The sequence below is a fragment of the Electrophorus electricus genome, chromosome 1, assembly GCF_041902795.1.
Source record: "Electrophorus electricus isolate QZ-2024a chromosome 1, ASM4190279v1, whole genome shotgun sequence".
NCBI classification, from domain to species: Eukaryota; Metazoa; Chordata; class Actinopteri; order Gymnotiformes; family Gymnotidae; genus Electrophorus; species Electrophorus electricus.
Window position 1 is genome coordinate 38,651,461 of NC_137497.1, and position 26,880 is coordinate 38,678,340.

Here is a 26,880-nt window from a genome sequence, read left to right on the forward strand (position 1 = left end):
CTCAGCCTTTAGCCGGAATATGTACTGTTCCCATGTATTCTGCAAATTGAGGTTACTCTGTTCCTATATGGTTAAACTGGACATAGAGCAGAAAAAAGAAAGGTAGAAGACCTGACATTTCACTATTTACACTATGGAAGCGGGATATTTGGCATAAGTGGCAAAACATCAAATATGGTGTGTGTGTGTGTCTGTGTGTGTGTCTGTGTGTGTGTGCATGCACAGATGAGTGAATGCACAGATGAGGAATGTACTGCAGTCAGTGTGTTAAGTGTGTGTGTGTGTGTGTGTGTGTGTGTGTGTGTGTGTGTGTGTGTGTGTATGGATGAGTGAACAGGTATCTGAGACTGCAGAGGACTGCATGCATGTGCGCGTGTCTGGGTATGTGCTTCTCAGAGTACAGCACCTAAGAGGGTGTATATGTAATGGTTATGTCCTGCTGTTACAGGTGTCAGAACATTGGCTGCATGCTTATTATCTAGCTCTTTGTGCACTCAAGTCAACTACACAGCCTAAGGACTAAGGCAGTGCTGGGCTGGGCTAATTATGTATCACCTCAATTCAGAATTTGCAGTATACTTCCTTTTATTTAAGATCCATGAGAATCAGGTCTGCTCCAGTGTTATTATTATAAGGAACTTACCAGTTTTGGGCTCCACAGAGAAGTACGGCTGCCCATGTATGATGCTGTACACAACTCTGGCACTGTGGCCATATGTGGGGTCATCTGCATCCGTTGCTGCCACTTGGACCACCATGGTGCCTTGGAGAAGGAACAAGAAGAAGAAAACTCAATGCTGGAGAGCAGGATGGTGGGACCGCCCACACGGCTGAGGCGAGAGTGAGGCTGGAGTGCACAATTGGATGGAGCAGTGCCCACTTCAGCTGCTGCCAGTCCAGGGCAGGCATGTGCCCAGCCTAACCTCTCTGTGGGGGGGTGTTTGTTTACTAGTGCAAGGTTATTTGTGTTTAGCCCGATTGCACAGACGTTGCATTACGGCACACATTTTAAGCTGACGCCTGGTTTCTAACGCTGACAGAGGTAAAATTAGCAATGATAGAGAACATAAATGTATCCTTGGAGGAACAAGATGGTGCTTCCTCCTGCCGGCGGGCAGTAACTTCACTGGGTTGCCCTCAGCCTGATGAAAAGCCCCTTTATGTTTGCATATTTCATGTTGACAGCTACACTGAGCGACTAGCTTTTCCACCACATCCTGAGAGAGTGGAACATAAATGAGGCGGTTGCTTTAAAAGGGGATGATGTTTTATTTTACAGCAACCTCCTTCCATCCATTCAATAAAAAAGGATCTTCATGCATGGCTTGTATTTTACAGGCTTTCACCAAATGAATTGACCGTGAAAAGAGATGGTGCAAATCCTTCATTTCAGTCATAAAGCGCTACCATTGGGCTGGGCCACCTGCAGATTTGTGGACCTGGAATTATATCCATTTCTAAAAGACCCATCATGAGCTATACTGTATCAATTTTACTAAGCAAACAAGAGCAAAGTGAAACAATGTTTAGCAAAATTTTATGCACCTGATTAAAATGAGCTCCTGGAGTAAGTCTGGCATAATAGGCCATACTGTTTGCTTGAGAAACCTGGCGAGGCCCATAATAAGAATAATATTTAGTTTGCTTTTAACAAACTATGTGTCCTCTGTTAATGTCCGAAACTAAAATCACTGTTTGAGTCAAGTTCAATAGACAAACACTGAAACTGAGATTGGCTGAAAGTAAACTTCTGTAAAGGCAAATGTCAATATTTTGAGTAGATTTATTTGTAGAGCAACTCATAGAAAGCCTTCAAGGATTATTCCAGCAGTTTCAACCTAATCTCTATCTACTGCATTTGTATCTTATGGCTGATAACCACAGACAATAAATTAGACTTGTTTCCCTTGTTTTAGGCTTAGAAAATAATAGAAAACATACTATTCAGAATCACGGTTATAATGGACATATATGTGATATCACAAAACTTTATGCTCTAATAAAAAATGTCTTACACTGAGACAGAAATGAGAATGTCTTACCAAAGCTCTTTTTATGTTTTATCCTACTTTCAAATTCTGAAGTAGCACAGTTAAAGGCACACAGGCTTTGTTAATTTTCCCAAGTTTCTGTGTTATCAATGTGCAATCAGGTGAAACTCATGTTTAAAGTTTAGGCTAGCAATAAAGCTGATTTGTTCCTTGGGAAATGAAATTTACCGACTAACAACATAATTTTAAAATGCTCTTGAATTTTCATGAATTCATGATACTGGTCTTCAAAAATATGTGTTTCACATAAATGTGAATAAAATGTTAGTTTCTGTTCCAACAACTTCCCTTTGGATTCCACTATAGATTCCATCACTGCCCTTTGGTTTCTGTTAACTACCAAGTGCAGGGAAGCATGTTCATATGCTACAGATGCAGTATGTGGAGAGTAAGCTAAAAATTTTTAAAAACCTTAACATTTTATAGGGTCAATCTATTGGAGAGTGAAATATGTTGAACGTTCTATGTACAAATCCTAATTCTTCCCTGCCCAAACATACCTGATTGATCCTATGAAGGGATGGTCAATTAAGTGACATGCTAGATCAGATGTGCAGAGCAAGTCTGACTTAAGTACCCCTTGTGGAGTCAAAAGTACCCATTGTGGAGTCTATTTATATTCTACACAGTATGGCCAACTGTTCTCATGGGTTAAAAAAGTTTAAAAAGCATATATATATATATATATATATATATATATATATATATATATATGAAGATTACAGTAACCTATATGTATTTCTCACTATCAGCAAGTGCAGCTGTCCCCCAAGTCACGGTTTTTCCTCTCTTTCTGTCTTTATTTTTTTTATTTGTTTATTTGTCCATCTTCATTCCCATGACTGATCAAACTTCCCTATTTTCATTTATTTTCTGCACACAAGGAAACAGACTCTGAAGTGTGGTCATCAGTCCTGCATTCAGAAGGGCAACTGTCAGCTGACAGTAATGAAAAATAAATATACCCTAACTAATTCTGGGATATGACATGTTTTTTAAAAAAACCTCCTGCAAATAAGAGCTAAAATTTGACTGTTGTGAACAAGAAATCTCATTTCTGAAAAGTATAGGCAAGGGGGTGAATAATCATGCAGGATCAGTGATTTTATATCAATCAATTCCTGGGTAAATATCTTCTCAGTCACAGTTGTGTTAGTGTGGTGTTGTTATTTACATCTTTTGAAAACAATGTGGCAAAGCATGTTATACAGTATGGGCTGATTGGGTTTCCTAGTTTTGAAAGTTCTCCATAGGCCATTCTCAGTGCCAACTGATTCATTTCACCTGCAGTCTACTCCCATCCTAAGCTCTGACCCTCATGGCATATGTTTACCATCTCAATACAATTTTTTCTCAATTTTTAAACCACTGAAAACCCAATGCTCTTGTGCTATGCATCTCAAAATTTGGGACAAATGGAAATAATAAATGACATCTATAATTTAGACAAACTAAATGATGTGATATTTGTAGCCTAAATCCACTTGTGACTACTGAATTTTCACCATCCCTAACACTCCTTTGTTCCAACATCAGCTATCACTACTGCTTAGATAGGACATGTCATGTTTTAAAAGCTTTAAATCTTCAGTGCATTGATCACTAAGCTCACTCCTGGAGAGCTTCTGCCCTGCAGAGTTTAGTTCCAACCCTAAAACACCAAGCTTTATCATTTTATTTACTGGTTTCAAAAATCCTTGATTGTCGAGATCAGATGTAATAGATGGGAGATGAAAACTGCAGGAAGATGGAAGGTCAGGAGGGAGCTTGTGACCACAGAATAAAGGAACCACTTATGAATGGCATCTTTAAAAGTTAATTGGACAAAAGTATTTTTACCAAATGAAACGTACTTTCATGTCTGATATGTAGCATTTGTAGAGATAGGGCAAATTAATCATGTTTCATAAATTTATTAAAATGTTTAATTTGTATTTTCAAAGAGACCAGATTCTTTGCATGCTGTGCATTAATATTTTGCATTCATGCAAACTATTGAGTTATTTGCATTATATAAGAGCCATTTCATACCATACTGCATTTTTTATGAATTAAACATAAATATTTGTTATTTTTTAATCTTTCAAGAACAATAAGACCTATAATAAATAAAACCCATGTTCCATAATTTTCTTTTTTCCTCTTTCCTATTAAAGTGATTGCATTCAAGAGGTTTCACACCTGCTACCCTTTACTCTGAATAATTGTGGATTATTGTTGAGAAATGAGGTAATGGGTTTGTGTAATTACTCTGTCAGAAATCAGTGATAAATCTGAAACAATGAAAATCTCTAATAAATTCTAGATCTTTTTCATATATTCCTCCAGACTTACACTGTGGCTTTGCTACACACTAATCTAGATCTTTTTCATATATTCCTCCAGACTTACACTGTGGCTTTGCTACACACTAAAAACCATCTCTCTGAAGTCTTCTACATTTTCTGTAAATACATCAGTTAAAACCAATTTAACCCTGATAATGATACTGAAAACCCCACAGCACATTCAGTGGAGCTCCTTAATTTCCCCCAAAGGTCTGTAATTAAATGCTCCATTCTGTCCTCAGTCAGTGGATACATGAGTTACCCAAAAGCAATGGTAGCTGAAGAGCATCTTGGTGGAGATTGATTTAAAGATGCTGACCTTGCATTGTCACTGTAGTCTCCTGACTGTGATTGGTCCTTTGTCAATCTTGCCCTCAGTCCCTAACTGAGCAAGATCCTGCCACAACTGGATGACAAAGTCCAGCAGACCCCTCTCGTCTCTGGCAATGAATGCTTGATGAAGATAAAAGTCTTCAGTGATCCTCAGGCCAGAAGGTCTTTGTGTGTATGGGCTAGTGCTGCACCTAATTACTATAATTAATTAAATTCATGATTTTCTCTTAATTGAAGCCATTCATCACCACACCACAGGGGCCATTAATGATTTAAATGCATCCATAAAGGAGATATCATTGAGAAGAAAGCCTTGGCAACTTTCTTGTACTTTATTGCACTGTGGTAAATTGCCACAGTGCCAATATTTACATGGATGCCTCTTTCACACAGAATCCAAACTGAAAGCGAGAACATGTATGTGTATGCATAAGAACAGCGCAGGACATAAAGCATGCTGCTTTGCTTAACATATTACTCACTCTAGTTTTACCTATCTCTCCATCTATCTTTGCTTTAATCTGTCCTAATGTGATGGAAAGTTCGCAGACTCTTGTCTGGCTTAATCCAGAGCTTATTTGCAAATGGGCGGCAGGCCCCCTGTAGATGGATGCTGGATAATCAGAATAAGTTTCTGCTCTTAAGTCTCACTCTCTGCTAAAGCTCAGTTCTGTTAGTTGTGAAATGAGTCCCTTTTGCCCCAGTTACCTGCTGGAAATCAGGGATGCTTTTTTCATTCTTTGAAGACTGATACTACATACAGGTGCATAAACCTTACAAGTTTTTAGGGATTTTTATCATTATTCATGCCTCTTCTGCTTTAGTACCAGACAGCATATGTCTTCTTTTTTCTTGACTTACCACACCATGGCTGCTCTGAAGTGTAGGGGTCAAACTATGTTTGCAGCTGTCATATCACTTTTCCCAGCTATTCCCAGACACTGTGTGCCACTCCAGGCCTCTTGCACCTTCTTTTGGAAGACTGTCATAAGACTTTAAATGCGGGTTTAATCCATGTTTTCCTGCTCCGACAGGATTCAGGACAGGGTCTCTGGGCAAAGAGAGCTAAGCCCCAGCTTCTGCACTGTGAGTCACACAGAGGTATTCTGTTCTGCATCCCGTTTGATTTGAATAATCTGCCATCTGAGCCTTCACCACTGAGGCAGCTCACTGCTCCAGCATTCATTCTGTGTGAAATTATCTTTCTCTCACACTGTTAAAGGCTTGAGATCCTTGGGAACTCGGGGCTTATTTGTTTATGCTATGCCTGATATAACTGAAATTTCCAGCATTCATTCATTTGTTCATTCATTCATTTATTACTAGGGACCACAATGTAAATAAGTCTTTGGAGTTTATTGTGTTATCCCTGACTGTTTCTTTTTTAAAATATGCATTGCAACTGAAGTGCAGGGACTGCTGTTTTATTTAAAAATATGAAATGGTCTAATACAATCAATCAATCAATCAATTGGGTAATCAATTGATCATATTATCATATTATTATATTATCATATTATAAATCAAATTAATAATATTATAGCAATTTAGTAAGAAAATAGGTCATGATGTATGAACCAATGAACCAGTGAATAGAAGGTAACAAGGCTCAGAGGTTTATGAATATAATATAAATGTTTAGACTATAGATTATATCTGCCAATCCTTAATGTAAATGTCCTCCAATTTCAGTGCCACAAACAATAGTGATAACTGGTTTACTTTTACACCAAAAGCATCATTGTTTTGAAGAATGGAGAACAAAACACAATAAAGTAGAACATAATAGGTTAACAAGCATATGAATTTCCTCAGCTGGCCTGCAGACAATTTAGAGACAATAGAATTTCTGATTATACGTACAGAAATCATTATTGCTACTAGACAGATCCATTCACGATTATTGCTTTGCCCTGACTGTGAGTGACCCAACTTTCAGAGCTATCATTAATGTGTGATAGTTATAGATACTAAAGGAAATGGTGCTTAAGAGACAACTCAGTTACGCAAAAATGGCCTGGTGATCTGCAGGCATGAGGAACAGCCTTCAAGAGCTGCAAAGCAGTTTCACAATTATAGAGCTTACAATGTTTTTTGGCAAACTCTCATGGGCTACTTGTCATTTTCCCCACCTATGCAAATGGGCAGACTTTCTCTATGATTAGTTTACACTAATGATTAGTTTCCCAAATGCTGGCTTTTTGGTGTTTATATTTATATACTAAGAGGTGTTTTATAGTTTCTTTGTAAAAAAGTAAATTATTGCAAACAATTAGAAATGGAAGTTTAAGTGAGTATGTACCACTGGTCTTCTAAAGAGTCATGGTTAAGCACCTCATCCAGAAACCACTTTCCAAATACTCATCAACACCTATCTGAAGATGTCTGATTATAAATACACCTGAAGACAGTTTTAGATTAGCATACTTATTACTTCTCTGGTGCTGTGCTGGAACCCCACAGCACAAAAGTCAATATCTTGGCACCAAAGACAGCTACACTTACCCATCTTAAAAAGCAGGCAAGATATCTGATCTATAAGTCTTACAGGGATGCCATATATACTGCTCACAGCACCATTTTTGTGAGATCATTCAGAAATAAAGGTGAAATGTTAACAGTGCTAGTTTAAGTAGTCAGAGTAGTCTGAATAAAATACTTTTGCATGAAGTTCAGTATAAAATTGTGCTCTCTGTCAATCCTATTCTATCTCTCTATCTCCATGCCTTCAGTGAACTTCTGTCTGGTGGCTTTTCGAAGACGGGTGCCGGGATTTTAATAAAGTGTCACTCACCAAGGGGTGACATCTCAGGCACTGCAGCTGTGTATGGTCCATCTGGGAATTTGGGCTCATTGTCGTTGATATCCTGGACCTTGACGATGAACTCAGATTCGTCCTCCACTGGTATGTTTGTCTCTCGGTCAACAGCTTGGGCCCGCAGGGTGTAGTATCCCTGCTCCTCTCGGTCCAAACGCTTGGTGGCATGAATGTCCCCTGTGTTTTCATCAATGGTGAAGATGGAGGATGCCCCCTCTCCCATCAAGACGTACTTCACGTTCCCATCGCCCTTATCCACATCTGAGTGGAGCTAGAACAATGATGTCATAGACAGAGGAAAAGAATGGGATGGGAAGCTTCCATTTCTGCTCATTGCCCTGTTTCATATGTACATTGACCTGTTCTGTTGCCCTGTCCCATCTCCTGAGCTTGATATGACTTTAATGAAAATAACAATTTAGACCCTTAATGGGTTCTTGCTGAGGTTCTTACTGTTTTTTGAAAATTACTGAAATGTGACAAATCCTTTCACTTCTTAAATTATTCATTAGAATGCACAGTGTTTTCTGCAGTTTTAGTCTGTGAGCAGTGCAATGATGTCATGAGATCTCTCTAAGTAGAAGTCATGATAACCCTTATGTGTAAGGAATTGGGTGACTTCTCTGGGGTGTGTCACATTGAGATCCTGGATGTACAGATTCAGGTTGTACCTGTTTTATCAGGGAGCATGTAATTAGATTTATACTGTTTTTCATACTAAAATGTGCATAATTGTAAAATATTATAAAGTATAAACAAAGCTATGAAAGGTATTTTAGGCTTCTTCTAGTATAGTAAACATGTTCAGAACGCTGATCCTACAGAAATGTTTCTTTGTATACTTAGAAAATTATAGGGGATTATAGTTTAGAAGTAATTGAAAGCCTTTGGACAGAACTTTCCACCATACGAAGCTTGAACTGCAAGATTTATATATGTACAATATCTGCTCCATATCAGGCTTGTTCTTGAAAATGCTCTCCATCGCATGCACTGAGCCAGTTCCTTTACTAAGACAACCCTCCTGAAAGTTAGTACCAAATACTGAGGAGCCATTCACTTGGAATCATATTGTTGTGCATGTTTTTTCCCCAAAATAATACAACTAATTCTAAGGGAAAGTCACTAACTACATTAACTAATTATATATTACTTATATAATGTATGTTCCTTAAATCTTCACCCCATTCATACAAATAAATGTATAAAACATTATAATTAATTAAACTTAATATAACAAATTAACAGTATTCTAGCATCTTGCCATTTTAATCAGTATATGATAGACTAATACACAGTTGGACCATACAAAATGTACCAATTTTGTCTAGTGCTGCAGTTGCTTGTCTTGCAGAAATGGAAATGAGCGCATATAATTCAGCTCACAGTCTCCTCGGAGGTGTGCAAGCACCACAGCCAGGGTCTATTTAAGGATACAGTTCTGTTAGCATGGATAAGGGGGTGCAAAGGGGTGAACGAAACTAACAAAAAAAATCTCTTCAAATCAGCGCTGAGCTCAATGTGTAGACAGCCCTGCAGGAGTGATCGTGTTACTTGCTCAACTTCCCAACTGAAGTGACGGACCAAGTTTCAGAGGCTAGCTGTGTCACCAAGCTGTCTCTTGGTACATTATGGAAACTTCAACTTTGACACTTTGACGCTTGAACAAAAACAACAGTATTTTTAGTTGTATACAAGTAATGGACTATACTCTTAAAAATGTTACTAATAGGTCAAAGTTGTAAATGAAGAATGCAACAAAGTGAACACAAAACCTGTCCTCATAACCAAACCACCATTTAAAAAAAAAGAATAAATAAACCATCATTTAAAAAGCGGAAAACTTTTTAAAAATTATGGAAAAAGATAATTAACAACAATAATTGTTTTAAATGTATATAATAAAACAATTGAATGAAATATTTTATTAAAAAAAGCTAATGAGTAGTGAAATAAATCTACCCTCAGTGGGTTATCAAAATATGATATTTATCAGTAGTGGAAAAACAAGGAAAAGTGTGACATTTTAATTAATGTGTGGTAGATGTTGAACATGTTACACCTGAATGCTCAGTAAATATGTGTACATATAATAGAAACATAACACATAATACATTTTTTGCTTGTGTATATAACCTTTTTCTGCTCTGTTTTATTGAACAGTGTTTTCAAGAGCCCTGCAAATGCAAAGACTGTGGTTAAATGTTTTTTTGTTTGTTTGTTTCCTTTTCTTCTTCTGGGGCGGGGACACACACATATCTATTTTTAAAAGAGCCCTATATATTTTCAGTTGTATTTCTCAGTCCCTAAGAGTGGAGCAGTTTTTCCAATATCCAGCGAGCTCTGCATACAGTTTTGAGCCAAGTGAAAATACAAAGTTCATACCCAGAAGCATGCTGAACAAGACCAGCAACAGTCTGCCCAGCTCAGTGCCACAGTATTACTCAACAAAAGCCTTTAAAACAAATACTTGTGGAACATTTCTCTCTGCACTTTGATTATATGAGAGAAATGTGACTTTCACCAAGCTGAAACATGGACCTTGAAAAAGAAAGGTCTTTATTTGTTGTTGTTGTTGTTGTTGTTCATTAAGAATTGTGATGCCTTCTGAAGTGAAAACTGAGTTTATTTAAACCAGCATTTAAGATTTAATTACTATAAAAAATATCTGAATCAATAAATTGGTTGGTTTTTATTGTAATTTGGGATTTTCCATTTATAGCCACACACTCAGCCCAGTCATATTTTGTGAACACAAGTTTGATCTTTACTGATCAACAGAAAAATAAAACCTGAAAGTAAAGAAAGACACACTTTTTTGAAACCAGTGTTCCTCAGAACAGCAGGATACCTCTAAATTGTTTTGTTTGTTTGGCTGGTGTGTTTTTTTTATTTTTTGGCTTGTAAAATCATACAGTACAAATATCCGTATCTCATGTTATCCATCGGTTGCCAGTACAGGCTATAATACACATTTATTCTAGAGTGAAAGCACCAGTATCTTATTTACTCCTTTTGTAAATTACATTTCAGTTGATTGTTACTCAGTCTGCCCTCTCAAATACACCTGACCCAGATCATCATATAATTACCAGTTTTAGTACGTAGTACTACACTGTGCTGTACTCTAACTCTCTTGATCAGACCCTTTAAATGTACCATACAGATTTCTCTACTATCATGTTGCTAGCCATGTGACAAAGACATTGTTAGACTCTTGAGAGTCAAAGACGTCTGAGCAGAATACAGAATTGTCAGAGAACACAAATCTTAAATTACTCAAGGGATGCTCATGATCAATATTGAACAGAAGGGGACCCAAGACACTTTGAAAAAAGGAGTGTGAGAGTGTACAAACTTGATATTGCAATTTAACTCATATTTGAAATTGGTGCAAATATCATTTTAAGAAGATTACAACCCCATTTGCCAATAGCCTATTTTTCAAATGCAAAAAGCAGTAGTTGGTGACAGCTCCAGTTTTTTAGCTCCAGTACAGCTTACCGCTGAACAAATGAGAACAGAGTTTCGTTTCTTTAGCCATGTGGTTCAACAAAATGACAGTTCCTTATCATGATTCATTAGATCAAAATGAGTATTGGAGCCATTATTTCAGACCCAGAATACAGAATCTATGTATATTGTTATAACAATGCAATGCAATTTTACATTATGGTCCTGCTAGATAGGGCCTCGGAATATGTATGAAACGATATGAAGGGCTGCAGCTCAAAAGAAAAACGTGGAATATGCCTTATATTTATTCATACTACAACAGGTATAAAGTAGAAAAAGAGGGTGTGTGAGAGAGAAACTGAGATAGATATTAGGGGAGGATATAGTACTACACATGGTAAAGAAGAATACATCAGTTGTTCTCTCTCTCTCGCCCTCTCTCTCTCTTACACACACAAATTTTCTACCTCTGCTGTTCTGACTTTTAATTTCTTCATCCAATCCAAAGTAGGCTTCTCACTCTCTGACTGGTCTTTTAAAGAACAGATATCACAGACTGAATGAAACGACAGTGTGGAAATGGAGAGATGAAGAGATGTGTATAATGATCAGCTATCACTCTATCTATCTCCCCAGTGAGAAAGCCAGAGGCCCACAGCTCCAAAGGGGCTTCCCTTACCTGGAGATGGAGAGGCACTTATACACATAGTAGACAGACAGACAGACACACACACACACAGCAGAAAGTCTTTAATCCACACAACCAACATCTCAAACCTCAAAGTTGTAACCAAAGTTGTTGTAACCAGAGATCCCTGCTAAGCATATACCCCTTTGGTAACTATTTATATTTGTAATGGTACATCCAAAACAAACACATAACTATGATTGTATTTATGACCAAACTTCCTTTAAGCATAGGCTCACTAGGCACCATACAAAGCTAGGAGTACTGTCCCTTTTTAAAGACACGCCCACTAAATAGTACATGCAGCAGCTGCAGTGCTTATAGGGCATCTTTAAATAGCCTGCATTTGTACAGCAATAGAGTGGCATTCTTGGGTTTTAATATGCTGTTGGTGTGGTGGGTTCTTCACTTTAAGGTATGCTGCTGGTGTGTTTTCTCTGTATTGTCATGTCAAATGCAGAGTGGCTTTTAAATGGTTTTAAGATGGATACAAATGTTTGTAGTTCTAAATGTGTCCTGAGTTTAAGTCTTGGTCTTATGATTGGAAAATTACATTTAGAGCATATATATATATTCAAGTTTCAAGTTTGGTTTATTTGTCACATACATAGTCATACACAGTATAACTCGCAGTGAAATGGTTTTATATATATATATATATATATATATATATATATATATATATATATATATATATATAGTAGATTATATAGTATTTAGATTCCATGTTGTCTCTTGAAGCATTGACCATAGCATCCTACTAAGTAGTAGGATCTATGGACTCCAGGCGACAACCATGTAGCTGCTGGTGCTATTGTTCTCATTTTATTTAGGTTTATTTCTCATATTTTATTTCATGGTACATCTATTGCTAGATGATGAGTCATTTAGCAGACCTACACTGTGGGTTCAGGTCCTGATTGGCATGCGTGACTGGTGTGACCTAGCTTCCTAAACCCCTGCCACCCCTTCATTTTGTTGTCTGCATACTGTCTTCTTTTGGGTTGGTGACCAGAATTTTAAACATGTTGCTGAGTGTGATTGCTTTTACTTTTACATTATATAACATTAGAGGATGTTGCCAGATGCATATGGTATCTTCCTGTTGTCTTCTAATATTATCAGAATATAAGTGTAATAGTTTTCATACCAAGAATCAGAGTCTGTTTCATTTGCATTAGACAAATGTGACACTTGTTTTTATTTTGAGATCCTCGAAGGGCATTCAGAGCACTTGTAGAGGTCGGGTGGACACTTTAAAACATTTCTAGTTTCTTTAAATGGTCAAATCATAAGACTCTTTTTTAATGTTCATTTTCTTATATGAATAAGTGGTATGTGGCCAAATATCTTGACTGGTGGGTAACTCTCCATTTGGCAGTGATACTGATGCAGGAGTATAACTTAAAAAAAAAAAAAATCTGGGTCACTAAGATTTTAGTGTTGTGCTGACAACTGTTATTGACACCATCTACCCCATTTGTCATTAGATTGATATTTATTATCAATCTAATGACAAATGGGGTAGATGGTGTCAATAACCTAAGCCTAAAATGGTCTTAGACAACCCAAGTGAACAAGGTTTAAGGTTAATCATCAGGGTAGAAAGTATTTAATGGAAAATGGTGGTCCCATAGTGAATTCTTCTGACACTGGCAATTTTTTGTTTTTTTTTTTTGTTTGCTCAAATGAGCCCACATACATTCAGTTATATTGATCATGGGGTTCAAGTATTTATTTGACTTTTTTCTATAAAGTGCAGTTCACCTGAAATGAAGAATCAATTGCTTTGAGAAACAATTGATACTCTACAGAGTGGGCCCCCTTTGCAGGCAGCCAAGGTTAAAATTATTACAAAATCTCTGAAACATCCAGTATAATAGCTGTGTCAGTATAATAGCAGTATAATAGCATGAGGTGAAGAATAATTGGGAGGGGGGGCCTTCTTGCTCTTTTTAGGTTTTTCATATTCAGCTCTTAATTGCATTTTAATGTGCTTAAGTTTATTACCAAGAAAATAAAATGATAATTGGGCAGTGAATAGTTCTTACTAGTCCCAAGAGGGTTGAGAACTAGTCTTTCAGATATTTCAAAAACTAATCAATACTTAATAAAAAAGCTATATAGTTTGTAATTTCTCTAGATGGTCTCAGCCTTTTGTACAGTATTATAGGTATCTTCTTACCAGTTGGTGATGTTTACTGTATCATAACTAGCTAAATTATGACGACGATAACTACTACTTATATTCAGAACTTGGCCTACCCTCAGCCTGCTGTTATACATGAATTTACAACTAGCCTTGAAAGTGCAGGATCAAGAGTCATTTGTGCTCATCTGTTCCTTCTTGATGCCTCTTCTGTTTTTCACAAGGAAAATGACCCTCCACACAGGGAGAAAGCCATGAGTAAGAACTGTGATTGTGAACTGACAGTGTTTTGACTTCATTCTAACTTCATGTTCTTTTCATAACACTTACTTTGTGTATTTTAAAGTGAAGACTACTTTAAAATGCACGAAGTAAAATTTGCAAATGTAAAATGACATGATCAAGGATGTATAGACCTTTCCCCCTAATTCTAGGATGTGTAGCCAAAAATTAGCAGACAGGTGGACTGAGCAACACTCGTGCATGCGCACACACATTAATTCAAACTATGAAGAAATTCTTCTCCTCAGATCACAATGTAACGTTTCCCGCTTGAGTTCCGCAGGGCGCAGGGCAGGATGCACAGTCTTCCTCGACGGTGCAAGGCGTTTATTTACATACAACATAGATGACAACAGTGGCACTCATATACACCATTTATGGTTATCGTGAATCTACACTTAACATTAGATGAACACCACTTGCACAGTAACCTGTCACATACACAAACGAACGTTACAGTTACAAAGATCGACAGCAACAAATACGTAGTGACAATGACCATCAAAGGGCGCACACACACAGGGGTTTAAATAGACACGCAAGACATTAATATTAAACCATATACCCATGCGTGCAATTCCGGGGGCGTAGTTACAAAAACAAAAGACACAGTACATTTGTGAATCCCCCCCATCACATGACTATGGGGGGGGAAGAGCAGTCCATCACACACAGCACATCTACAGACTATCCTCTTCCATGTTTAGAGTGAAATACCAGTGTACGGGTGATTTTTACTTTGACATGTAATTCCATTAAATCACAAGGCCGATTAACTTACTACTGCAAGTGCGCTGTCTGGATAGACATTTAGCAATGGTAAAATATATTCTTAGAGAGCCATAAGATTATAAAGTTGAACATACTGTGCTATGTTACACTACTGCACAAATTCTAGGCCACCCAAGAAATTATATTGATCAGGGCTGTAAGTGCTTTTTTGCATGTAAACTATATGAAGTCATTTTGGTGCATTTTCAGAAAACAATTGGTGTTTTTTTTAACTGTAATAAAAATAAATAAATAAAAACATGAGTGGCTTCAGAGTGAAACACAGTGAAGGCCTACAGATGGAACACTATTCTACCTAATCTATCAGAGGTAACTGATTCTGTGTAGGATCTCTTGGACAAGGAAAAGAACTCCCATGCACTGAAACTGTTGCCCACTATGGTATATCCACTCTGCCATTTATTTGCTCCATGTCATTACATATATAAAGATGAACCTGAATAAACATCAATTTATCAAGTCCATGATGAGTCAAATTAGGTGCAGGGTGAAAGGTGCAAAAACGTAACGTGGGTATTCCAGGACCTGTGCTGAGGAATCTAAATAATCAGAATTAATTTTACTGTATGTTTATTCCAAACTAGTTTTATACACCATGTTATTTTCACAAGCACAGTAGTGATAGCAGATCATGCTCAAATTCCTGAGTAACTTGCATCTAACCTCTATAGAAAAGCTCTTCTTGGGCATTAAGGCTATGCAGGGTTTCTCATTTGTCACTAATGTAAATTAAATAGTAGCCACCAATAGTAACTGACCTGATAGCTCACAAAAATGATAATTGGGCAGTTATCATTCAGTGCCAAGCATGCAAAGTTGAGGCAGTTTAAAAAGCAGCAGGTTGCTTGGTGTTGTGTGCCCTTATTAGAGAGATGTGGAAGGCTACATCCAATAAAAGATGGGTAACCACACAAAATAAAATGTCTACACTTATTCACAACTTGCCTCTCTTCTTTTTCTACATCTTGTTAAATATTTCATAAATGTTTAAAATGTACAATCTCCTCACAAGTAAACAGGCAGTGATGCAAAATGCTCAGTTCTTAGTGGAAAATTGACTTATTTGAAATTGGATGTACATGGGAAGCTTGACTTGAACATTCATTAATGCACTCCCCCCAGATGAGTTAGCCAGTTTGAGGTAACTGGCTCCTAAATCAGGATAGTGCTGTTTCAAGTGTCTCTCAACCTTCCGTATGAATCATAGCTTGACACTAGCTCCAAAGCAACTGGAAATAGGCCAGTTCGAAGGCTAAATGGGAAAATATCTCCAGACAGCTTCGGCAAGGATAAAGCAAGCGTCACTGCTCACCAGAGCTGCATGCGAATGCCAATCAGCTTTCTATCAAAGTCAGAATTGATTTTCCGAATTGTGAAATATACTTTTTTCCCATCTGGGAGGAGAGACTTCATATCTGGAAACAGCTGAGTGCACCTAGATACAGAGGCTACAGTGTTATTACAAGAACAACAGTGTAGAAAAATAGTTTTCCACACAGAAAAGAATCATACTAGAGAAAAGAAGGAAAAGAGAATGTATGATTTGTTTATTAATATGAGAAACTGCTGCTGCAGCAAATGGATGTCATTTGGTGACAGCAGTGTGGAGTAGTATGCTTCTACATAATAAAGTTCATAAACTAAAGCGCTACATAACTCATGTTTGCTTCACATTTATTTCTAAAATGCTACATCTTAACTGTGCTGTAGTATGGGATACATCCACAAGTCATGATATTTTTATATAAACAAAATCTTGCCTTCTTGCCATGTCTTTGTATGATTCTCAGTCTGAAGTCTACTTTTGTAGCTGTGCCCAAACTATTCATCCAGGCCTCCTAATAACACTGATATTCTTTTAATCAAAGTATACGAACAGAAAATGTTTTTAAAAAATGTTACACACATACTATTTGGTGTTTTCTGTATGTTTTTGTTTCTCTCACACAATGTGGAATTACAGTAACGCACATATATTTACATATGCATAAATTGTTCTCCTTATGTGATCCAGGACAGGTTCACAACACAACACAATTGCTAAAGGGACTACCCCAAAGGGTGTCACTGTAGTCATACAATATAAATGCAAATAATAAACATATTGAGATGCTACTCTAGCCACAGTAATATAGATCGGCTTTCAAGTCTCTCTCTCTCTCTCTAATGCATCTAAGCTGTCAGCTCTAAGCAGTAATGTTTCCTAAACAGGAAAAAAGGTCATAGATATTATGTCAGTAAGGTGCAGCTAAGAGCAGAGTGAGGGGGAAAAGCTTTGGTTCCTGTCCACATACTTCTTTCATAAGGGTTGCCTTTTATGTTTACTGTTTGTGCTGAGGTTGGTGAAAATAGGGAGGTCTGCTTCTTTGTCTTGAAATGGGGCCATGCACACCATCACAGTGAGAAATGAGCCTGATTGCCGACATGGCGATTTACATCCGTTGCAATGACGAGTCACCACAGTGGCATGCAGCTCCAAACGAGAGACACGAGAAAGAGACAGAGGGCAGGAGGGAAGAAGAGATTAACCGGGCTTTGGAGGGCCTTTAAAAACCACACGTTAGGGGTGAAAGTGATGAAGGGGCAGGGGAGGTGCGCACGAGTATTACACAGGCACTGTGAGGGGGCAGATGATGATGATGATGATATCGAGATTTTCATGTTTAATTACACAAGGTTTACATGTGCTGGCAGACACATTACAGTGCAGGGAAATGAGAGTGAGCTTACAGGGGTGGCTACCTCTCTGATGGAGTGTCACAATTGTATCAGTGTGTGTCATCAGGAAAACTCAGATGCATGGTTCCCCAGGCATGGGAGGAACCATCTCTTGACACATGCCACTGCATGCTCCAACATTTTATAGAACCATAAATATCCCACTCATGTTCTTATTCTAAAATAGTATTTTATAAAAGATGAAAAGCACCTTTCATTGAGTTGCTGCGGTCAGTTCACTAGGCATTGGGTGGTAATTGTGTATAATTTAGAAGTTCTCAGCTATCCAATCCAAAGAAGCCCTTAAGTTTGTGATATCATTTGCCTAGCATCCCACAAAATTATTTTAATGCAACTATGTTGGTTTAACCATGAGTGTCAATAGTTAGTAGCAACGTTTTTTAGTTTCCACGTTATGGAGATAAAATGTTATGGTCAATGTTTTTGATGCAAACTATGTAGCAAACTATGTAAACTGGTGCAGCTGCAGGGTAAATGTATTAATTTTGATTACTTTATTAATTATCAATAATTCAGTCTCAACTCATGAAATTCACCAGTTTCATACATGATTATTTCTCATCTACCAAACTTTAGAATATCACTCTTGGCTCACAGACATAATAACTAAAGGTATGTTTATGGAATAAGTAGAGGTAGGAATCATGCATAACAATCACTGACTAAGATTCTACTAATGAACAGAGGTATCAAGTTCACTAGAATCACTATAATAAACCAACGTAACAATGTCCGCAAGACAATTAACATAAATGATTTGTGGTTGAAAAAAGGTAGCCAACTAGGCTCATAAAAAAAAGAGAAGGGGGGGGGTAATAAAACTGTTTAAAGCAGTAGGAATGACCAACTGGGCAATCTACTCATCAACCAAGACCAACAAAGGAAACGTATTAATCAAATGAAATTTGTGGTGAAACAGCATGACTAGAAGTAGACCAGAAGACTCAGGAGAAAAAGGGGAAACAGTCAGAGGGAGAAATAATTATAGGATTGAGGAGGCTGTATCACAGATGAGAGTGAAGAGTTAATTGATGTAATGTGATGTATAAACAATAAAGTTACTATTGATACCAACTGGTAATGTAAAAAGCCTATTCTTATGATTTGCTGGCTCAACCATGTAAAACCCTAAGGGTGGCACTGACAGAGAGTATCCATCTTCCTTGGAACCACCAGGATAGAACACAGAATGTCTGTCTTTCATCAAACCACCCAGATGGCACTGAGAAAGAGTGCCCGTTTTCCACTGAAGTCATCTGGATAGCACTCAGAGGGAGTGTCCGTCTTCCATCAGACCACCGGGATGTCACTGATAGAGAGAGTCCGTTTACCATAAAACCTCCGGGATTGCAATGAGAGATTATCCATTTTCCCCAGCATTGCTGGTTTGACAGTGCACGAGCAATGAAGGCCAGTGAGGATGAAATGACCAGGCTTCTCAGACCAATAGATTGGATCTTCGGTGCTTGCTTGGTTAGAGAGTCATAGGCCTTCGCAGGCAGGCCTTTCCAAAGCAGGAATTTTGGATTCATTGCCAACTACACAATGGAACTCCAGTCTTAATCAACACAACCTGCTGAGTTTACTTGATATAACATGTGATGAGCAAATTCTGATGACCACATACTATCGATAAGAAAAATGATAAAGCAGACCAACAAACAAATAGGGGGGAAAAAAAACCTAAGGTAATGTGAGATTTGTGTCTTTTTATTTGCTTAGCGAGAAGCTATTGACTTAGGTCAAAGGAAAAAATTAGTCTTGATTTTCCCTCAAAGAAGTTCCATGGGTCCTTCCCCATTTCAGACTTTGTACCAGACTGAGAAGGGGGTCAAATTTTCCAGGTGGGGGACAGGTTATATCTGGTTCATGCATATTCAGTAGCCTTTGTTTTCACAATGGGGGAAAATAATTAATGTAGAACATACAGGAATACACAAGATCCACCATGAATCAATGAAACAATGAAAAAAAAATAATTGACTACCAATTTCTACCTCCTGGTGTTAGAATGAAGTTTGTAAAGGAATGATGGAGCAATTGGATATTTTGATCCTATTGTCTAGAAGATACAAACTACTGACTTTAGTATATTGTCTAATTGGTTCATATAACATTTCTAGTAAACACAACTAGGAGTGGTTAACAAATAGTTTATAAACATGAGGTAGGCAACATACAAATTAAATGATCAGGATGCATAATGTGAAATAATAAGCAACAGGTAAGGAATAGAAAAATGAAACATATCAAATAATAGGAGCAAACATCACAGTTTGGAGATTATAGCAAAATAGCCATACATTGCTGGCTGATTACCATTTGACATCATAGTAAGTTAAATGGCAGGTTTTTACTTTGTGCATCTGTTGGAATGAGAAACATATGTGAACATATCTCAGTGAGATGGAAAAATGTTGGTTATCCTGGTAAGGGTTTGAATCTGAGGGAATCACAGTTCCTTGAAGTATAACCAGGCTGGTAAGAGATTCTCACATTCCAATCTGTGTTTTATGACATCTAAGAAGAGGAGGAAAAGTTAGAAAGCCAGGCCAGTGTGGTAAGCTTTCAGGTAGTCCATTTATGGCTTTGTTGCTAGGCACCATGATGCCTGAGGGGTCCTGGGTCCTGTCCATGGCCCGGAGGTGAGAGAAAGCCCACCCAGACTGGGTCAAAGTTTTATCAGAGGGACAATTTATAGTCTATCTTTCTGACCTGGCTGTAGTGAGACCTGTTTTTAAGTGTACTTACATGTACTTACAATTCCCATAGCTTTGAAAATATTAATCTTAAAAAGCACCTGTAGGAGCATTTCAATTTCACTGTAAATCAATTAAGTCTATGCATTATTGCTTGAAAATCCATATTTCAGAATTAGAATTAGAATTAGAATTATCTGGTTTATATAAAATCTTAAAATGACCTGTGCAACTATCACCTTATAAATGTGTGTGTGTTGAGGACTTCAACCTTGACAAACACATTACCTACACAAGAGCCCTTGGCACTTGAATCTTCCTGAAGCACACACTTAGCAACGATGATCTCAATACTTTCTCCTCACAGTATACCCACTTCAGAGAACACTGGCAAAGGATTTCTCTAAAATGCCGAGGGCTCTAAATGAATGATTAAAATATTGAATTTCCAGAGAAGGAACCAGAAGGATCACTCAAACCCTTCTATTTGCTGTCCACTCCATTTGAGCTCAGTCTTCAGGGCATCTGAAGTCACTAATAGGTTTCAATGCCAAACCCTATTTGATCAAGGAGAGTTCATAAGGAAAGGATAGGGTTTTCACTTTGTTTAAATGAGAGGTCAAACCACAACAGCCTCCTTATTGATCAGTCAAATCAAGAAAAAGCTCTTTTAAGATGAAACACAACTCCTGATTAAGACCTATGATGTGCCCCTGAGCTACCTCTAGATTTACTAATATGACAATACTTTTAGTTTATTAACATCTGTCATTAAGCATGTCAGTGTATGTGTATATCTATAAAATGAAGAAAATCTGCATTACAAATATTATCACAAATAAGCAAATACCTAATACCAAATAAGTTTGATTCCAACTTGTGCATAAGAAACCTCAATTATGTCAATAAGCATAATTATTCTGAATAAAAATAGTTTACTTCAGTCCTTCAGGCCACAACAGTATCTCACTCTCCATCGATCGACTGTGTGTTTATTGATCTATAAGTTTTTTAGACTCATTTTTAGAATCTGTCAGATTCTGCAAAACTAATAACAGCCTGTGAGACACAAAAAAATGGTTGACTTCTTCAGAATTCCAGATCAAAAAATGAGCCCAGTTCTACTGGGACTGGCAGCCTTAACACTTATGTCAACGCTGTGAAATTTGATCAGTGCTCCGACTGTTTGCCCGCGTTTGCCGGCTGACATTTGTTGAAAGTGGCCTTTAGTAAAAGTCATAGATGGGCTGTGGACAGACTCCACAATGAGAATATGGAAAGGCATGTGTGTGTTCTTGGGGTCGAAGGTTGCAAGGGAGGGTGTGTGTGCTTGGTTATGTTTGTCCAAGCATCTCTACTTGTTCTTCTACCCTCATTAGATTGCTTTTTCTGCCATCCTATTGTGCGTACAAGGGCAAGTAATCATGATGTATTGGCAGCACAGAAACACTCAAGCAATAAAAAAAATTCTCTTGCTTTCTGAAACTTTTGTCACCAATAAGAGGAATATTAGACAAGTCTACAAGCTCGATGTTTTGAAAACTGCAGATGCTGTCTTTATATGTATTGTGTAATGATGATCAAAATGCAAAATGCCTCCTGAAACAGTTGTGATAATAACAAACTTTTGTGAAGGACAAGAATAGCATATGCAGGTCCTGTTTTTTAATTCTCATGGTATCCTCATACCTATTCATAAGAACAGTACATTACTTTATTCTGCCAAATAATCATTTTAATACAAAGGAATTACAGGACAGTTTCAAACATGCCCATGAGAGTTAATAACTGTAGTATAAGTCACTTATTAAGTAGCATCTTGAACCACAGGATGACAGAAGCTTTGGGACAAAACAAAGGAGAAGCCTTACATTGTTGGCTGGTGAATAACCAATCTGAAAGCTCTTTCTTCTCACTCTTATGCTCCTTCTTTTCTCACTTATGCAAAAAGCTTTGTAAAGGGTGTGTTTCATTGGCAACAGCCAATGAAAATTTTATATCATGGCCTTCAAATGTAGCTATTTTTGTATCGACAATGGATAGATCTCTCATTTTAAAAAAAAGGCTTTATTTCAAGAACTGTATAACTTCACTGAAATGCTGCCTCTCTATCTCTCTGGACACAGAAGTATCCAAAATGCTGCCAACTCAGGAAGAATGAAATACTTACACACAAACACAAAAAAAGGTTTCTATCCTAGAATGACCCAGGAGGATGAAGCTCATGCTCCCTTTATATCTTACACATATTTGCTTTTTTTATGTGCCATACTTTGTGTCAGATAATGTGTGATGTGTAAGCTAAAAAGCAATTTGGTAGAATTTTATTGATATGTATAAATGGTAATATATGGTATATATGGTACGTAGTAAGGCACCTTACAATCATTTGCTCCCAAAAGATGCCTTGCTTCAGGTCTCATGGACGACAAGCATCGAGACCATTTTCTGTCCTGGCTCCAAGATGGTGGAATGAACTCCCGCTTGCTGTCCGGACAGCAGAGTCCCTTGCAGTCTTCAAACACAGACTGAAGACCCATCTATTTGCAGAATATTTAAAGGACAACTGACACTGGTCCCTTATTGACTGACTAAATTAGTACTTATTGTAGGGCACTGTTTATGTTATTTAATAAACTCTAGCACTTATTGTTTATAGCACTTATCATTGTTTAAGAGAGACTTTATGTATTTTGTACTTCTAGGTATCAGCATTGATCCCTGTATTCTACAGTATTCTAGTTCATTGGTATGTTTAATTCTAACCTACTATACTGTACTTGCATATATTCTATGAGTAAATGACAAAGCACTTTTGTAAGTTGCTCTGGATAAGAGCATCTGCTAAATGCTGTAAATGTAAATTATTTGATGTCACTGTATTCGCAAATGAATATGTGTAAGCCTGGGTCAGAATAACACTTGCAATAATGATTTTCCTGTTCATTAGAGGCACAATCTCTCAGTACTACATAAAACATTTGACAATGAGTGTATAGAAAATTTTGATAGATCGATACTAGCATCTGGAAAACTCCATCTTTTTCAACATGGGAGTTAATATCTTTGAGATCCTAAGACGAGCACTTTGAGACGTCATTCGAGCTCACCTTTTAAACGCATGTCCTTTTTCTATGCCTTCCTCAATGAAAAAGTCAGATTCATCTCATCTTTCCCCTCAGGAAAACAGGCAGGACCATTTAACTTCAGGCACAGTGCAAATAAGAGGAACACTCAGTGCTCAGTAAAGCTTTCCTTTCTGTTTTTTAAATCTCTGTTTCTTAGCAACACACAAACAGTTTCCACAAAAAAGGTGAACAAGACCCAAGGACAATCCTTGCAGCCTATCAAAAAGTAGGAACAAAGATTTGCACATAATGATGCTGAGTAAAACCATGCCTTTAACAAAATATTTTTAATATAACTTGACTTTTGAACAACTATTTTCACACAGAAATAGGCCCTTTAAATTCTCTGAGCACTAACACCTGTCACTCAAACCCCAGATCCTGAGTCAAAGAATGGACACTCCTGTTATCTTTGTAAGCCGTTAGTCTGTCTGTCAGCCCCCATCTCTCCTTTTTCTCTCCACTGAAGCATGTTCTACCACCCTACGGTGCGGTGTGGGCTTCAAGTGTCAACATCCTTCTAAGAAAATTAACTGACACAAGCATTGGTGATCTGAATTTCTTATTTCTTATTTGAGTATTGAATTCTGATCATTTTCTGGCCTCAATATGATAAACCAATCCCTTTAAATATCATAAAACACTAGAGCCACCAAATTCTAGTGTTTTGGTTATGTAGTGAATTAACAAAGTATCTATTATTTGTTATATATATAAATTCTAAAAGAAAAAGTTGATCAGTTGCACTTTGCAGTCACCCTGCAATCTTGCAAAAAAATAACAAATAAAAAAATAAAAGTAATGCTCTCTTCTCATCTAGCCTATGTATATTTTCACTGCCTGTGAAAAGGAAAGATTTGCTTCAGCCCAAATACTTACAGTCCAATATGAACAGAGAAAGTGGACATACATCTGGCCTGAAGAATAAGTAGTATGGCTGAGAAATGTACATTTCGCACTAGGGGCTGAAGAGCCTGCATCATCCTCCTTTCATGATTATGAAAAATATTATTTTCATTGTTCATCAGTTTGACCATTTATTAAAAATATGAGAGAGAATCCAAGGCTGGTATGACTGCTAAATATATGAATGGGAATATAAATTACCTCTTCATTGTATAAGGATAATACATAAAGACTGGAGGGACCAGCAATTGAGACAGATAAAAAAAATAAAATAAAAATTAAAAAAAAGATGATTATATTGCTTTAAAAAAGATTTTTGTTACTTGACTATTTAGCTTTTTAAATACAATTCCAGGTTCAGCACTTGGACATGTTCCTAACTCAAGATGTGAATGGGATTAAAATGATAAACAACAAACATATTTGACTTTTTTCTTCATTTTACTAATTGTGCCAATAATTTTGTATATTTATTGAACCATATAGAGCTATATACCACACACTCCCTGGATTTCCTTTCCTAATTATATTTTCACTGAAAGAAAATGTGACAGAAATGGAAATTGATTTTTGGCTAAAAAAAAATAAAAAAATTAAAAAAATAAACCACATTACCTTGCACATTACATACATGATTTTAGTTGTGTATTCTATAGGTAACTATGATGATGCATTTGAGTTGCTATGCATGCATGCCAGTCAACGTGTGTGTCTGCTGTGGTTTGCTTTAGCCACTGTGGTCCAGATTTGGCCAGGGCTCTCACACTGGGCACTAAGCCACAACATAACAAGACATTTGGCTTCTGAAATTTAGAATCTGACAGAATGCGTTAAATCCAAGCAGACGGATGTGGCAGTGTTCAGCTCTGGCTCATGGGCTAAAGGAATGCTATTCTGCACTTTTATTATAAAGTAGAGGTTTCACCTAGCATTGCTGGATAAGGAATATAGGGAAGAATGCGTATGTGTGCATGTGTGTATGTGTATATATATATGCATACACACACAGTAGCTGAACAATGAAACTGTTGCTAAGCACAGTTTGTTTTAGTAATCCTCTAACATCAAGTTGTGAATATATTTAACCCACTATTCATCTACTGAACATGATCATTTATATTAAATTCATATTAAACATGCATAATTAAACAAATACTAATAATAAACAATAGCTATGAATGTAACTGGTTCTCTGACTGCTAGAGATGGAACGAAGCACAGTGGATATGTTTTGTCTATTTGTATATAGGTTGGATTCGTATTTCGACAAAATTACACATTGACCTGCTGTGTGATGCAGCCAATAAAACAAATGCCCTGCTCACATGAGAGATGTTCTCCAAGCGTCTTGTCATAGATTCTCAGTGATGGTCAACTTTGGCAGAATTCACAAAACCATATGTATTTGTTACTGAGAACAGAGAGCAGATGCAGGATGATGACCAAGCAACATTTTCTAAAATCTGCCAGCGAAACATCTGTAACCATAATGCAATAACCATAATGTGGTATACCTTGAGTACAGAGGCAAGACACAAATACATATATACAATACAATAAAGATCTGCCAGGTGGACCTACAGGACATATAAATAACCTCCACCATGCAGTTATTACCTTTGATCTCTATTACAGCATTGAGAAAGCATTTAGAGCATTAGAGCACTGAGAAAGCATTTAGCTTTCTCAGTGAAATATTCATACAATTCTGTTTGCAGAATGTCAAGCCATCTCATTCACATAATATCTCGAGTCAGTGCTGGCCATGACAGAAAGTGCCAAGCACTGATATATTAATTTTCATACTGAGGATAAGATATTTGGGAAAAATGTTAGATTGGACCGAAGTGTGAAACCAGAGTGATATGGACCCTACTGCAAACCTACTGGGTTCACAGACTTCGACACCTGAGGGACTGAGACCTGCACTGCATTGCACCAATTAACCAATAAGAAAGCACTTTTTGGCAACAGGCATCATTGAGGATCTGTTATGTAGAACTGTTTCCCAACAAGCTGGTTGTGGCTTTGACCCTGCTCATGTCATTTGTGTGGTATGAAGCTCTTATGTGAGTGATGAGAAATAGCAAGTTGGAAAAAGTCTGCAAAGATGTTGAACCCAATATGGGGTGACATCTGCTATCCTTCTTGAAAACCAGAATTTAAAAAAAAGGAAAACACTTTGAACTGAAGAACATTGTACTACTTTGGCGTCTGTGCCATGGTAAGAAAGAACTTCAAATTGAATCCACTCAAGACTTAATTGGTAAACCAGGACCATTGAACTACATTATGTTCTGAAAGATATGGGACCACAAGCCCTGGGTTCTCATTGCCAGTCTTGTTATTGATATCAGTGGTTAATAGGGCAGAAGGAGTTCTGGAAAGTGGAAGTCAGCCTTGGGACGTACCTGAACTATATACAAAGGCTTCTAGAAGTCCTCCAAAGTAGCATCGTAGTACTGCATCTGGAGCAACTAACTACTGGACTGTCAGACACTGAACACAGAAG

The 26,880-nt window shown here is 37.3% G+C and overlaps 1 protein-coding gene across 1 annotated transcript in view; it reads right to left on the minus strand.

The window, feature by feature from the left end:
- Positions 1-26,880, minus strand: part of LOC113582408 (cadherin-7) — a 70,192-nt gene that overhangs the window by 39,842 nt on the left and 3,470 nt on the right. Inside the window, exons 2-3 of the mRNA XM_081718952.1 lie at positions 7,506-7,800; positions 644-763 (exon numbers count right to left, since the gene is read on the minus strand). Of these exons, the coding sequence (XP_081575078.1) occupies positions 644-763; positions 7,506-7,800 (415 nt within the window). The remainder of the gene's footprint in view (positions 1-643; positions 764-7,505; positions 7,801-26,880) is intronic.